This window comes from Colius striatus, chromosome Z (assembly GCF_028858725.1).
Source record: "Colius striatus isolate bColStr4 chromosome Z, bColStr4.1.hap1, whole genome shotgun sequence".
NCBI lineage: Eukaryota > Metazoa > Chordata > Aves > Coliiformes > Coliidae > Colius > Colius striatus.
This window is the reverse complement of record NC_084790.1, coordinates 72,463,053-72,480,111: the sequence shown is the minus strand read 5'-3', so window position 1 is coordinate 72,480,111 and position 17,059 is coordinate 72,463,053. Positions and strand designations below refer to the sequence as shown.

General features: G+C 38.2%; 1 protein-coding gene across 6 annotated transcripts in view; it reads left to right on the top strand.

The window, feature by feature from the left end:
• Positions 1 to 17,059, top strand: part of CDC42SE2 (CDC42 small effector 2) — an 80,917-nt gene that overhangs the window by 37,593 nt on the left and 26,265 nt on the right. For all 6 annotated transcript variants that reach the window (XM_062019197.1, XM_062019194.1, XM_062019196.1 and 3 more), the window contains one exon: positions 9,748 to 10,070. In XM_062019197.1, coding sequence (XP_061875181.1) covers positions 10,017 to 10,070 — 54 coding nt within the window. In that variant the 5' untranslated portion in view covers positions 9,748 to 10,016. The remainder of the gene's footprint in view (positions 1 to 9,747; positions 10,071 to 17,059) is intronic.

Sequence of the window (17,059 nt, the reverse complement as noted above, 5' to 3'; positions counted from 1 at the left end):
GACAAAAAGAAAGCCTTAGTAATCTGCACCCATCTGTTACATCCTACAGCTTTTTAAAAATTTGCCACCTGTCTGCACTGGAGGGTTCTTGCAGATATATGTAACATCTAGGGGCCAGAAAGCTAAGTGGGAGCCCCTGACCCAGGGGAATGCAGATCTGCTTGTGTCAAGCTGGATGCCTGGTGGTTGCTTCCACCTGCTTTCCTTCCAAGAAACTGCTCCAGATCTTGCTAATTTACTTGCTCCAGATTATTGTCCCCTGTTGTCACAGAGCCCAAGTTTTAAACCAAACACTTCTATTTCACAGAAATCTTTCAAAGAAATAGACAGGATCAGGAAGGTGGGAATCTTGAGACCACGTGCTGAATCCAGATATAACCTGACTGTGTCCCTAGGAGTGAACAAGTGGCCAGTGTACATCTCAGTCCACTCTTGCATATCAGTCTGATATGCAGAAAATATTTCCTCTGCATCACAAAGAACGTAATGATCTTTACTTTGACAAATGTTTGTATTTAGCAGTTCATTTCACCTGTGTGGAGGAGGGGTTGAGTTGTTTATGTTGTTAAGCATTTTAAAACACTTTCTTTTGGTAGGATCTTGGATAGGAATGCATAGTTTGTGACATAGGGTAATCTCTGCAACTTACTAATGAAAATTCTTTAAAGTATTGACAGACAGAATTTGCATATCCTGCCTGTGGTATGCCTGGTTGCTAAGAAAAATGTGTAGAAGTAAAATTTTTAACGATATGCTAAACAAATATTTTCTGTCTGTTGTATGAGAATACAGTTTTGAATAGCTGTAGTTAATATACCTAGAAGTTCATAGCAAAGTTCATATAGTGTCATCCTGTGGTTACTTGGTATCAGAGTACTTTTCTCATGGCCTGTTTGCTTCCTTGTAGCAAGCCAGTGTCTAAGAGTCATGATACATTACATTTCTGTCATGTGTAATAGAAAAGAATTGCAGGTTGCTTATGGTTTAATCAGCAGCTTTCATTTTAAGGAGTGGAAGTGAACCTGTTTGGCATTTAGATATTAACAAGTTATTTAAAAACATGGGGGGAAAAAATAATTCTTAACCTTGTGACACATTTACTGCAAGTTTTTCCGCTTACTGTATACCTATCAATGTAGGTAAGCCACATGCTGCATTATACATGGGCATTTCAAAGGAAGGCCAAACCATTTGAGATTTACAGTGGTATTACATTGGCAGTAAAACTCCAAGTGACTTAGCAACCACTGAGATATGAGCTGCAGACCATTTTCCAGATGGGCATTTTTAGCAGTAATGGCCTTGAACTTTTTGTGGGTACACAGGGAACACAATTCAGTGATTGTTGGCAATGTGAGCAAGTCATTTCTGAGGAGACAACTTAGTTTCCTGTGCCTTCAGATCTCAAAACAGCAGTAACTGTTCTGCTGAGAATACTTTGTTAAAATGTTTCTGGAACATTTTGAAACTCCTGGTTTTTGTACAGCACTTTTTTTCTTAACTAGGTCAGTAATTGTGGTATCCCCACTGAAATTGCACTTCAGTGTTAAGATTTGTCCTGTGAATGATGAATTTTTATTTTAAGCTGACTATATGTATACTTGATGATTTTTGTATATATGTTATGGCATACTGTCTTTTGGTTCTAAAGTCACAGATCTCTCCACCTGGTTTGTTAAACTTTATCAACTTACAATTAAACTTTCTTTTATGAAGTTGTTCATGTTGTCAAGTGTAAAAAAATATGTGTTGCAGATGATTTATTAAGAGAAGTCATTGTTAAGGGATTAACTAAAAGAGTTTTATTAATGTTTTAGTGATGATCCAGTTATAATTAATCAGTGATTAATGAAAATTGTAAACAATTAAGCAGTAATTGATTGCTTAAGCAAACTCAATTTTCAAGGATAAGAAAGACGACCCTGGTAATTAGAAGCCTTTCAGTCTCATTTCAGTGCCTGGTAAAATTATGGAAAAGGTTATTCTGGGAGTTCTGAAAAACGCTTCAGTGACAGTGCAGTCATTGATCATCACTAGCATGGATGCAAAAAGGGAAAGTTCTTTGTGCTTAATAAATTTCCTTTTGAGTTTGGGTTGATGGCAAGTTGAATACGAGTCAACAATTGCACTGACAGACAAAAGGACCAAGCATGTCCTGGCATGCATCAAGAACAGCATATTTAGCTGTCAAGGGAGGTGATTGTCCCACTCTACACCTTACCTTGAGTACTGTGTACAGTTGTGAGTGCCTCAGTATAAGAGGGAAGTGACCAAGATGGTGAAAGTTCTCAAGGACAAGACTTACAAGGAGCATCGGAGGTCACTTGGTTTGTTCAGCTTGAGGAAGAAAAAGATGAAAGATGACCTCATGACCGTCTACAGCTTCCTCAAAGGAAGCAGTGGGGGGGGAGATGCTGATCTCTTGTGACAAGCAATAAGGCATGAGGAAGTAAAAGGAAGCTGCAAAGGGGAAGTTCAGCTTGAACCTTAGGAAAATGTTCATCACTGAGAGGATGGTCAGCTATTGGTTGGAACAGGCTTTCCAGGGAAGGTGCTGTTGACCTGCAAAATGTCATTTCATACTGACTGCAGCTCTAATCTACGAAATTTTTCTTTATCAGATGACCCTAGAAACCTTTTTAGTTTCCCATGTTCAGGTAAAAGCTTGGTAGCTTTCTGGTTATTTTCCTGCTTGCTCTGTATAGCATGATTGCCTTAGCCTTAAGAATTGAATACTTTGTGATCGATGCAGTTACTGAATTATGAATTGTGTATGTGGCCTCCTACAGATGCATGCACATGGCAGTCATTGTATTTTATAGGCTTCCCGCATGTGCTGTAGAATACTGCAGTCTCTCAGTGTGTCCTTCTAACTTAGTAGTTGTTTTTGTATTAATCATTTTCCTTGCAAATGTTTAAGGATTATAGACTTAAGACATGCTTCTGCATTATGATGTATTTGAGTTACGATACATGAACTCACCTTCTTTGTTGCTAGTTTTGTTTAGCTTTTCCTTTTCCATAATTGACGTAAGAAATGTCTGGAGGCAGAGGAAGAGAATCATTTCTTCCTATATGATGTTAGATAGAGATGAAACCTGACTCTCCTGTCCAGATGTCACTTTGTGCTGCAGTGTGTTGTACTGTGTTAGAAGATCTCTGCCTATTAAAAGGAAAATGACAAGCAGTTTAATTTTTTGTTTGTTAGTTGTTTTTATTTGGGGATTTTGTGTTTGGTTGGTTGTTTGCATGTGCTCAGATCTGAAGACACACATATCTGTGGTAATCATTTTTACATTGCATGCATGTTTCTGATGAGCATTCTATTTGAAACTTGCTTTGTCAACTTGCTGATGCAGATCTCCATGCTTATCTTTAGAGTGAAGTCTAAACAAGCCCAGTTAGCAGTTGCCAGTTCTCAACAGTTCTAAAACTTCCATGCTTCCTGGCTTTGCCATATGTCCCAGTTGCTTCCAGCTTTTCCTACCTAGCTTAGGTAGCATTGCTTGTGTTGTGCTGCACTGTTTTCTCTTGGAAGATGGACTCCCTATGAAATAAACTTAAGTATTTTAATATACTGCTTTGAAGGGTTTATTATCAATCAGGACTCCCAGCTCTCTCTCTGCAGAGCTGTCTCCAGCAGTTTGACCCCCAGCCTGGTGCATGGGGGTTCTGGAGGCCTGTGGCCAGTGGAGTTCCACAGGGATTGGTTCTGGGGCCAGTCTTGTTCAACATGTTCATCAAAGACCTGCATGAGGGGAGAGAGTGTACCCTCAGAAAGTTGGCTGATGACACCAAACTGGGAGGACTGGCTCATTCCCCAGAAGGCTGTGCTGCCATTCAGCGGGATCTCGACCAGCTTGAGAGTTGGGCAGAGAGGAACTTCCTGAAGTTCAACAAGGACAAGTGCAGAGTCCTGCATCTGGGAAGGAACAACCCCCTGCACCAGTGCAGGCTGGGAGTCAACCTGTTGGAGAGCAGCTCTGCAGAGAGAGTCCTGGTTGATAATAAACTAAACATGAGCCAGCAATGTTCCCTTGTGGCCAAGAAGGCCAGTGGCATCCTGGGATGCATCCAGGATGTGTGTCCAGCAGGTCAAGGGAGGTGGTTCTTCTCCTCTCCTCTGCCCTGGTGAGGCCTCATCTGGAGTCCTGTGTCCAGTTCTGGGCTCCTCAGCTCAAGAGGGACAGAGAACTTCTGGAGAGAGTCCAGCGCAGGGCCACCAAGATGATCAGGGGACTGGAACATCTTTCATATGAGGAAAAGCTGCAGGAACTGGGGCTGTTTAGTCTAGAAGAGAAAAGACTGAGGGGGATCTTATTATTATTTGTAAATATCTAAATGGTGAGTGTCAGGAGGATGGGACATCCCTTTTTTCTCTTGTATCTAACAACAGGACAAGGGGTAATGGGTGACGCTGAAACACAGAAAGTTCCATTTAAATATGAGAAAAAAGTATTATACTGTTCAGGTGATGGAGCCCTGGCACAGGCTGCCCAGAGGGAGGGTGTGGAATCTCCTTCGTTGGAGGTCTTCAAGATCTGCCTGGACATGTTCCTATGCAACCTGATCTAGGTGAACCTACTTCTGCAGGGAGTTTGGACTAGATTATCTCTAAAGGTCCGTTCCAACCCCTACCATTCTTTGATTCTGTGTTGATAGTGGATGTTGCCCTTTGTCTGGCAAGAGTTACTTGCAGCTCAGGTTACTCAGGATCTTAATGTGCAAAAGATTGTTGGTGTGTTATTGCCAAAGTCTGCCAAAGACAAAAGATTGTTGGTATGTTAAAAGAAGTGCCAAAGAAGTGCCTACTCTGCTAAGGGAGGAGTACTTCTGCAAGTGCACTGCCTTGGTGACATGAATTCATGCATGAATACAACTTTACCTGTAGGCTGTTTGTTTAAAACCTCTAAAGTTTCTTGTACAGGTTGTTTAATTTCAAAAAATGAATCTGGCAAGGGACTAAGCACTTCTCTCTTTCTTTGAGAGCATCCTCCAATTGCTACAGCTCTACATGTCTGGAAGTGTGCACTAGCACAACCTTTCTGTTGGTTTGGGCACACGTCATTTCTTGCCATCACTTGACTGTGTCTGCTAAACAGCAAGAAGAAGTAGTATGGCTACAGTAGAGATTTAAAGAGAAAAATATGAAATAAGTCTCAAAAGTACACTCTGAAGTGGTAATTTTCTACTTAGTGCTTGCAGGATTAAAGCAAATGATAGCTGTTGAGAGCCTGTAAGGCAAAAAAAAAGGAGAGGTGTCTTTTATAGAAAGATACTTCCATATCAAGAATAATTGTAAATTTCTTTCTTACAAAGCACTTGAGGCTAAAAAACTAGTAGTAGTCCTGGTGCACTATACATCCATGTGCATGTCATGGTGCATCATGTCATGTCACCACATACCATGACATGCCATACGTAATCATGACTTTCTGCACGGGTTGCTTTTTAACCTTTATAATTCATTGTTATTTTTCACTTCTCCTTAAATAGTGGTCTGAGCTTTGAAGCAAATCTAGTTACATTCAAATGTTAACACCTGCATTTTCTTTCTCTTCCTGTGGTTTTTTTTGCTTCAAGTAATTGTCAAAGAGCGTTGTTAACACACTTCCTGTTTGAAGCCATAGTGAACAGTAATGTAGTCAAAGGATATAAAGGGTTCACCCTTAAAAGTAACTTTGTAGAAGTTTTTTAAAAACTGTTTTTAAGCTAAGTAATTAATAAGGAGCTTTCTTCTACCTGACCCTCCACAGCATGCAGTATATTCGTGTTTGGATCAGCTGAGGTAAACACTTTCTAATATACTTTTCGCCAGTAAATATTACGAGCTTAGAGGCCGACTGATTTCTTTTTTTACCCTTCTTCCTTTCCTGCTCTGTTTATTTAGTGCGGAACAGTCAATACTGCTTTAATAATAAAAATTGCTGATACCATAAAAGAATGTGCTCCACTGCCACTATCCATTAATGTAATGTTTGCACTTACTGCCTTTTCAAGCAGTAGTTTTGAGTTTTGCGTTAGATCAGCTATTGTGGGATAAATTTCAGAGTACTGAAAAAAACCTTATTGGTTTTCAGTTTAAATTTTGAACACAGTAACTTTTTACTATCTTCATCGCTCCCTACTACTTAAAATTTCTACAAATAGGATTAAATTAAAGTTGTACATCAGGTGTAAGAGCCTTAAAATGTGACAAGGTTGTTCAGCATGATAGTCCTGTGTGTTCTTGCAATGTGAATTGTACACTGTAAACAAAGTTGCGTTCAGAGTTCAGAAAGTTTAAATGGGAAAATGAAAATGAGTGTTTCATCATCCATCCCTACAATTAACTTTCCAATTCATACAGAATAGCACCTTGTCTTTTCAACGTGAGCTGTATGGTGTTCTGCCACTGTGAGAACTGTTAAGCTGTGTAAAGAGTGAAAACAAAGATTGATGGAGCTGTTGTCTTCAACTCTGTTCCTCAGACTCTGTTGTCCTCTTCATTTGGCAAGTCTGCACAAATGCAGCATCGGTGGAGAACAGTAGCATATTAAAAGCTTGATCCTATGACAAAGCAGAGAACCAGCTGTGAAGTATTGCATATGTTGTAGAGATTTCATTAATTGCAGCTAGGTTTGCAAGGGGTGCAGTCCAGGCCTTGCAGGAACACTTTCTAATAAGATTGCTAGTGGGCTGATACTGTGTAATTACCTGACTGGTAGCTGTAGGTCAGTATGGTGCTTTTTTCTTTCTTTCTTGATAACCAGTAATTTGGAAAATAAAGCCGAATTTTCATGTTTCAACTTATTCTTTAAACAAGCAACTAGCAATGTACGAGAAGTCCTAGTGTGTTGTTGACACAGCAGTGCCAATACATCTTTTTGCCTTCAGTTTAATTGCTTTTTCTCTCTATTTCAGTGTAGCAGATTTATATGCAAGCTTTTATATTAACTTGGCCACTGTAAAAATAATTTGTTTAGTAGATCAGGGGTGTATAAAATTCCAGTGCCTGAACAAATACTGCTAAGCTTTTGTTTGCCATTTAAGAGGTGCAGTAACTGTCATTTTTCTCCAGATTTACAGATATATCCTCCCACCACTGTGGGTTTGGTTTTGTTTTGTTGTTTTTTGGTTTTTTTTAATTAAATTGCAACAGATTGAAAACCGACTTGGTACTAATTCCAGTACCATGAAATTAAAGGCAAATGTGGCACTATACAGGCTATAGAAGATAGAATAAGTTTTAAAAAATGAACACATTATCAGAGACTTTTACTCATGATCTCTAGCTTGGCTTTGTCATTCAGCAATGTAAGGGATGGGGTCAGTTTCAAACAGATCTCTGTCCTGGAGGTCACAAGTCCTGAGAGTGGCTGGGTGGAGAAAGTCTTCTGCACTCTTGAGTATTTTGTAACCAGGAACAGCCTTCCAGGCTCACAGGAGCATGCAGAAGCCCTTCAGGTTTGTCCCCAGGACTTCAGCTCAGCACAGAGCCTAATTCAGTGAGCTGGAGGAGCATGCCAGCTATTGATGAGCCAACAAAGACACCAAAGGATACAGGAATTTCCCTGCCCTTTCACTTACATCTTCTGTACACTGGTGTAACAGCAGGATGAATATTAACCCTCTGTGAGAATACAGGTTTGATATGCCAAATCTGGACTTTGTCCAAAAGAGTTTATGAGGAAGCAATAATACAAGTGTAAGAATTTCAGGAGCTGCAAATCAGAATATTGGGTCACTTGCACAGCAAGAAAAGCCCACTTCAAAGTATCTGTGCAGCTCTGTCAGGTTATGACATATTAGACTTCAAAATGCCCTGAGTACTACTTTCTCAGTTTCTTGTAATCTAAGGAGTTAATTAACGTTGGAGAAGCATTATTGTGTTTCAGAACAGCTCGGAGCCTGTCTTAGAAGTAAAACCACCTAGTTTTAATGAAAGATAAGGTGCACAGTTACTGCACTAAAATTGTCAATTCTTACGTGCTTGACAGAAGTTAACTATGTTTTACTTCCTATTTTGTTATGTATTGAATCAAGTTTAGAAAACAATTGTATAGCATGCAGATTCTAAGACTGCAGGGATCAACATTTTTTCATTGAGATTTCTGTATTAGTCCAGCTCTTGCTATTTAAAGTTGATTTCAGTAACCAAAAGAATTGAAAGAATTATATGAAGCTACTTAATTATAAAGTGAGAACTTCCTTAGAGACTTTAAAAGTTATTATCATTTTTGGATTCCACACTATTGGCCGATAATTCCTATGTTTTCTTTCAGCTTCTTTTAGACGGTATTTAGATGATTGTTTCTGAGCTAGAAAAAAAATTCTTCAGTTGTGAAAGTATGTCATCTTAGCACTGTGCTGACACCTTTTTTTGAAGTGTCTGACAAAAGAAAAGTTGTGTAGAAGGATTGTTTGTTTTTTATTGAGTCTTTTTCTTATTAAATAGGTGTTCTGTTTAATAAAATTTCTTAATTCAAGATGGTATTAGTGGTAGGAAAAGCTACCAAAAAAAAAAAAGACATTTTTCTCTCCCTTTTTCAAAGCTAGGAGAGACGAGTATATTTGCTGATGTTTTGCTATTTAGATGGCATTACTGCATCATGCATTTATTTCTTGAAGAGCTTCTTGTAAGTCTCTTAAAAGGTAAGAAGTGGGGAAGCTTCCCAGAGGCTTTGGACTTAGCCAACAGTTCTGGAAAGGACCCGACTAGTTGTGGCTGCACAGTACTGTAACTTGACATATAGGCAGTAAATGAGAGACCTCATTGTTCAAGTGCTTGTCATGTAGACAACTGAGGAAGGGACTGTTCTGCTGCAGGACGCACATGTATGCACATGTGTATATGTAGTTTGTGTATTTCACAGAGTCATGGAATTGCATGCTGATAATGATGCATTGTTAAGCACACATTTCTATGAAGGAAGATTCAGTCAAACATAGAATTATTAAGGGATATGCATGTACAAACTTCTGAATACTCACTATCTCTCTTTCTCTGCAATTAAAGTTTATGATAGATGGCAAGATAAATGACCATGGTGAAATCTCACAGGAATTTTTATTGCACTCTTACTGAAAGAAAACAGATTGGCTATTAACCAATAAATGTTATTTTAGCAAAGGAATGGTTGGAATCTGGAATCTCAGTTGTTCCACATGAAGAATTTTAGTGGTTTAAGGAAACAGTTTCCAGCTCTACAAGTAATCTCCTATTTTGAAACCAACTGTACGTGAAGCAAAAGGGCAGAGAGTGGAGGGAAAATACCCTGAGTTGACTAAGTTATTTTGCAAGTTTTCCGTATACAGAATTTTATTTATTTTTTTCCTCAAGATTTAGAGAAGCATGCCTTTGCTTGACAGCTGTGCACTGTGAGTGGACTGGGTAACATTTCTATTGAGAAATATATGAAGTATGAATAGGCAGAATTCTCTAAGAAGTTTAAAGGAGATGTATGGGTGATTGTCAGTTTCTAAAATGACATGTGGAAGTTAGAAACAGGTCAAACAGATGGCTGCCAAAAGACCAGACATCAGTTCTTGATGTCACATCATCTAACCAAAACATGAGATCTAAGCCTTATGCAGATATCTGATGTAAGCCATTTTTGGTAGTCAGTGTAGAAATAAGCAAATGACTTGTTTGCTAGTAGCTCTTTAGTCTGTGGCTCAAGATATTACCAAGAAATCACTGGTGTGGGTGGCTGTTTGGGATTCTGTATATTCTTTCTTTTTAATGTAATGTACTTTCATTTTCAGGTTCACATAACGCTAGGGACCAAAGAAGCATACGTAACATTTCTGTGGTACTGGGACCAAGCTTCTGAAAGAAGACTCTTAAATAACGTTTTGCCTTCAAGCTGTTTGTCCTGGAACTGAATTGTCTTTGCAGAAGAGCCCAACAGAGAAAAGATTTTCACATTGGAACCATTATAAATAAACCTGTTTAAAGAATTTGCTACCTGGAGACAGATTTACGGAGATTGAGCCCTGGTTTTCATCTGTGTTGCCACTTCAGATTGTAAACAATGAGTGAGTTCTGGTTGTGTTTCAACTGCTGTATTGCAGAACAACCTCAGCCTGTAAGTATGAGTATTGACACTCCTTTGTTTTTTTACAATTAACTACATTGTTAGTATTTTCTGCTTTTCTTACAGCTTTTAAAATTACTACTGTCTGGCCAAGCTCAGTGAGAGTTAAGGAATTAAGTAACTTAACTCGCTTAATGGGGAAAAAAAATGCCTGCTCTACACACTTCACACATGTATTTTCCTGTCCTTAAGATCAAATCTTTAGAAAGAGCTTTTGTTTGTTTGAATTGAAGAGGAAGAGAACTGAAGAGTGAGAAAGACCTAAACTGTCATTAAAAAATAAGTAATTTTTGGCTGGAAATCTGTAAATATTCTGACTTCTGTATGGTTTAAGGCCTGCCTTCAGATGTGGCTGAACAATGATGAAGAAAGGAAATTATTCTTATAAGCAGTGCAGAGTGAAATCCAATCTTTCACCTTGATTTAATTAAGGATTTTAGTTTTAATGGTTTTTGTGATTTTTTCAATGAAACCTTAGGAGGGTGAAGGGATGCATTTATTCTGTAAATACTCTGTTTTAAAAAATAGATTTTATAATGGCTCTTGTATAAAAAAATATGTAGCATATGTACCAAAAAATATGTAGTTGGATAAAGAACATTTCAAAGCATATGTAAAGAAGACAGAAAATAGGAAAATATTCTTGGGTTTCGTATACTCTTAAGTACCTTTAGAGTGTGCTCCTGAGTCCCATGTTGTTGGGAGAAAATCTGCCTGCATGAAGGTGGAATATGTTTAGCATTCTTGAGAAAAAATCATTGTATTGTCTGGCATAAAGGTCAAGGTAAATGAAAGTATAGAAAGAACAGTCATCTTGCAAATACATGGAAAAGTGTGCAGTTACTACTAAAGGATATGCTGGAATTACAGTGACTAAGAGAATTTAAAAGTGAACATAGCAAACTCACATTAATAAGTCAAAAGATAAAATAAAAATAAAAATCTGATGTTAGGCATTGGCATTGCACAAAGACTGAATGCCAAACTGATCCTTATGTGTCAACACAAATATTAAAGTGTGACAACATTTCTAACAAATCAATGCAACTTTATCTCTTATTCAAATAACTTGAATACTGTGCAGTCCTTTAAAATGTTAGGTGTGTCCATATATAGCCAAAGTTAATTACCTCGTTTATGGAATAGATATTTCTGTTACAAATGAAGTATGACCGTTAAAAACCTTTTAGACTGAAAATCACATATTCTGTTTACAAGAATCCTGAGGCTCAGTCCTTATAAAATGTCGACTCAAACTTTATGATACATTAAGTAATTGCACAGAAATACACACTATGCTAATCCAGCATACAGTGGTCTATGTGTCATGACTCATGGAAAAGATGGAGAATGTGCTTCAAAAGGGGCGAAAAGAGAAACAAGCAATTTTTTTAGTTTCTGCTGATCTGGTTGTGTGCATTTGCTTAGAAAACTAAAACCATCCTTATCCTTGAGAGGCAAGTAGTGTGTTGTGGAGCATTGACCTATGTCCTGGCATCTGCCTTTCAAGTGTTCTAGGAGCCTTGCTTGTTATGAAGGGCCAAAATTCTTCGGGACACACCTCAGAAAAAAGAGTTGTGGGCCCTCCTTGGCATTCACGACAGCAGCCACTTAGTTGTCTTTACCCTGCAGTTACTTGGCCGATTTTACTGTGCTGTGTTGTACAGCTGCTGTTCTGCCATGTAGTTACTGTTGCACTAAGTGGAGTGTTGAAGCAGACAAATAAATGGGTTTTTTTCTCTGTGATGCAGCAAAGCATGTACTGTCAGTGTGAGCAAAATGATAAACCAGACAAGTGGTAAGGAAGCAGTTTTTTTTCTCTCTGCAGGTGTTGTGTGGTTGCCCATTTGAAAGACTTACATGCTGAAAAACATGCCAGTTTTTAGACCCAAAATACTGGTAATTATTGCCCAGTTGTGTCAAAAGATGGGTGAAACATGCAAACTTGCCGAAAAGCCATTTGTCTGTAATCTATTGTTCATCAATCTGTCAGTTTAATCCAATTTCTCAGCAGAAATGCCTCATCTGCTTGGTTTCATCTCTTTCATCTACTTTCTTTCATTTTACTTCCTGCATCTCAGCTTCTTCACAACTGACTAACAGTGGCCCAGCCATCACTTTCATATTTAGCTATTACATGTTCATCATGATCTTTCTGTGGAAGGACTAATGCGGTCTTGTAGCAACAGCATCAACCACCAGCCTCTCAGAATAAAGGCCTTGAAAGAAGGAAATTACTTATTTTGCTACATTTTCTGAACAATACTTAAACATTTAGTTTTTAAAATTATTTTCCCTGAAACTTGGTTTTCTTTTTCTCATTGACCTGGTCAGTTGCTGATATCTGGGACACCTTTAATGTTGTGGATAGTGACATAAATTCTAAGCCACTGGAGAAATACAAACCCGGAACTTTTACTAGTTTGGTATTTCTGTGGTATTTGTAGCTTTCATTGAGCTAAGAATTTGTTCTTCTCTCTTGCATTCCAGTACGCAGGAACTGTCTCTGTTGCTTTCTTCTGGCAAAATTCTACCATATTTTATTAGGAATCTTTAGTATGGCATCTTTGTTCTTTGCAGCTATAGTGCACTTAAAATGAAAAACATGTACATACATTTGAGTCCTTTCAGTCAGTTTTATTGAAGGCAATTCTTTGGACTGTACACAAAAGCATTTTCTAGGTTATTGCCAATAGTCTGTGTGCCTTCCAGACTTGCATGCTGATGCTCTCCAATGCATTTTCAGATGTTTGAATCAAGTCTTCTTAGGTAAGATTTGCACACTTTATGGCAATAAGAACACATTGCTAATCTAATTTCACTGCTATCACTTCTCTAATAGCATACCCCAGAACAGAGCAATAGCAATGTTACAGTATGCACTTTAAGAGATTCTTTAATTAAAAGACAGTATTCAAGTATTACCATCATCTTTTATTGACATGCATCATGGCACAGCTTTTTGTCTTTTGTTAGTGCTAAACGGATGCACCATGTTACTGTGAAATGAAAGAGGCAAGAATTCTACTCTCTCCTAATGTTACTTTGGTTGCTAAACATTTCGCTTGGTGTTTCCAAGACTTCAGTACTCAAAATAAGATCGTGGAAGTGGCATGTTTGAATGTACTTCTCTGAAATAGGTTGATAAATGAAGAAATCAAATATGCAAAGAAACAAAGCTCAATAGCAATACAGTTGAGAGAAGCATATTTCTGATGGTGGCTTAAGTCTGGCTTCAATAGCCTGAGGTATTTATCACAGTAGAATGCAAACAAATGCCAAAAGTAGGTGTTCTCATATCAACTTCTAGTTTTCTCCTGTCATATTTGGATTAATAATACACTTACTACAACAAAGACTTCAGACAAGTTGCTTTCATATCTGTTTTCATTATATTAAGGAGGAGATTTTAATCTTTTAATAATGATCAGGTTTTCTTGGTTAAATAGCCTGAATTCAATCTCTTATGGTCCAAACCTCTGATTTTGAGAAGAGTAGCACTTTCTGTGATTGCACCAGATTTCTTACACCTCCCACAGATAACCCTTTATAGGTTCCGTAAGCTGATCTCAGTGATGAGTCTTTCTTCCTGTACACAATCATCCTATCCACTGCTATGTTTCAGTAAACTCTGCCAAATCATCCCTACTAGATGCATTGCTTGGTAAGCAGAAGTTTAGAGAGCCTTTGATCTTGCAGGTTTTCGGAGAGTATGTCTGTGGTTTCTTTCTTAGGCTGACCTTGTCGCCTACACCAGGATATTTTTTTTTTTCCCTATTCTATCCATTTTTAACTTGCAAAGTTAATTTTTGGTCTGAGAAACCTTTGGTCATGATGTGGACCCACCTGATTTGAGCCACAGCTGCCCTTGAGTTTCCTTTGACCTTGCAGTAAAATTACTGCTCTGCTATACAAGAATAACCTGTGCTCTCCCCCTCCTTGCTCTGAGCTTCCTTCCTTAGTGAATTAGATTCTGGTTTGTTGCTTGTCTCCTGTTTAGGCAATTTCCATTTTGTGTTTTGTCAAAGGGCTGTGTGATTTTGCTGCATGCTATGCCATAAATGTTTAAAGTGGTTTAGAAAGCAAAGTTTCCTTCTTGTGTGTTTTGATGTGTGAAATGGGATTGACAGATCTATATTTAGAGTAGGGAAGTCCGTCTTAAAATACAGGTAGAAAAGGCCCTGCACATAACTGCAGTGTTTAGCAACTGAACTGAAGACATATAGAAATGAACTGTGCAGAAGATATATATAGTCTTGACTCTGGTTACTTCATGAAATCAGCCACTGAGGTATATTGTCAGCTCTAGCTTTTTTTCTAGAGGAGGAGTCAAAGACATAGCTAAGGACACATCTACCACAGCAAATCAAATGTTAACACAATAAAGATAAGGAGGCATTCAGTATGCTTAACAAATGCAGAATAAATGCTGTCAGTAGGCAGGCACAGTAATTCAGGTGTTTGCTACTGAAGAAGTACTGCACCAGATTTCCCATTCAGTATAGCAGTTGTGTGGAAGCAGAGCTGCGGGCTTGAAGAGAGCTCAGGCTCTCTTATTTAGTACATTTCATCAGCCTGCCACCATCAGTAACCCAATGAAAGACTCAAATGTAAAAGGTGACAACTCTAGAGAGCCCCCAGGATTCAGAGTTATCATACCGAGTTACATATTGAGCTGCCAGTTCAGATGAAATTCCTTGTTTTCCTATTCAGTGCTGTTGTAGAAGTAGCCTGAGGGAGTGCCTTATCAGAGAGGGCAGAGCTAAATAAGCAAAATGGTCGGCTGTTATTTCTCAAACATGATCTGTTTGTACTCTTTTCAACCTTAATTTTTCTTTTACCTTTAAATTACGCCCCCCCCCCCCCTTAAAATATTTGTGATGTGCAAGTATTAAAACATTTGCAAAGAAATCAAAACAGGCAGTTATTTTGTGTTTATGTATAGATACCTGAATGAAAATTAACTGAATATTTTGCAAGCCTTTCCTGTGGCTGTGGAATTTTTAGGACCTTTTAGTTGGCTGTATTGATATTGTTTATTGAATTTAATACTAGCTGATGAGATGGAAAATAGCTCTTTACGGGATAGACACAATAACTATACCAGCTTTCTGTTGATGAGAAGGTGTCCTGCTGCTATCAACATTTTTGAAGAAGGATGTAATACACTTTTAATATCTACTGGCTCTGTACAGCTCAGGCTTTCTGCTTTAATTTTTGTAATTACTTTTTCTTTTAATGAAAGCTGAAGCTGCAAATCCTTGATGTTGTTGATGTGCCTTAATTTTAATACTCGTCAGTTCAGCTGTTTTTCCTCTGATCTGCTCTTCATGTTGGAGCAGAGGAGATGGGCAAGCACATAGGTTTAGGGGCATTTCTGCTTGCCAACAGCTGTAGGCAGAGGTAACTTGGACATAGTCTGAGAAATGTGCGCTTTCAATGACTCCAAATGGAAATATGCTTTATGTTAGTGAATAGAGAAGTCAGTCACTACCCTCAAGCTAAGTGTTCAGCCTTCTACCTTTAACTGTTTTTGATATGAAAGAGATTACTGAAAGCTTCCTCTGCTGCTATCTTACTGTATTTTTATTGAAACTCTTCTTTAATGGATCTGAGATACTCTGTTGGAGATAATTCGTAAGAGCAATGTGCAAGTCACAAAATATGTGGTTTTTTTAATGGCTACATTAAAGATCTTTGCTTACACTTACATTTTTAATTCCCAACATTAACATTTCACAATGATGAAAGTTTTCCTTTATCAGACTGTTCCTTAAACCTTTGGTTCTGCAGTTCCTGTCATGAGTCTTGTGCATGAGACGTGCATGATATCAAAGTTCCCATTTAATTGTTTTATAGCTATTCTTTGTATATTCTCAGAGATACTGAAATTATAAGGAACTTATAATTTCATAGCATAGACTTTAATAAGTAATCTCTAGCAATGTTTTTCTCACTTTCATTGTCAGAGTGGCTTAACTCTGATCCCTCTGAAATGCTGACTTTGGTAATTCTGGGTTAATATCGTGCCACAGAATGAGGAGAGTGGAGACTGGTGAGGTGGAGATTGGGCAGAAAAACAGAAACGCTGAGCTGCACTCTGATGCAGATTCAGGGAAGTAAAGCCTCTCTGAACCCATCAATTTATTTTTATTTTTCAAATTATTTTAGAGGAGTTTTTTTTTAGCTACTTGTGTGTATTGTGAAGAGAGCTGTAGTTTACTGTAGCTAAGGAAAAATACCAACTCTATTTGTGTTTTCTCCCTCAAATAAATGTGTGGCATTGATTTTTTTACCTATCAAGCCCTGAGAGTGACCTGACATCTAAAGGGAGAGGCTCACGTAGAATCTTTTAAAATAGCTTTAAGGTACATTATAAGCTGCTTTCAGCAGACACAAGGTCCTTGTAATTGTTTCTCTTGCTTGTTATATTACTGTTTTTCAGTGTGAACGTAACTGCCCGTTGTGTTCTGTTTGATGGCTTTTCATAAAGGACTACCTGGTTCATAGTTTGTAAGTTTTGATACTGAGATGTTCTCAAGCTGGAATGATTTAACTTCACTTTATCTTTGGCAGGCCAGTGTTAGAGTTTAGGCGTTTCTAACCTGCACAAGTTGGTTTCAAGTTGGTATGTGACTGCCTTATCTCCAGAGAAATAAACTGAGACTAAATTGTAGTCTGTCCACTAAGTGTGCCCAGACTAGCACTTCTTTGCTGACATAGGCATGACACTTCGATCTCAACTGCTGGAGCATGGTGGTATTGGCCAGTTGGAGCTCTCCACCTCTGTAGCAGAGGCACAGGGTTCATCCCATCATGACACACAGCAAGAAATACCGTTGCTTATCAGAGGCTGCTCCCTCTGTCTTATTTCCTTTTCTCTAGGGAGTTGTGGTGCAGCACAGAGCTCCATAGTTCCACTTTGTTAAAAGAAATTGTGACCTTCTACTTACTTAAAAACCAGAAATATTTCTAATGAA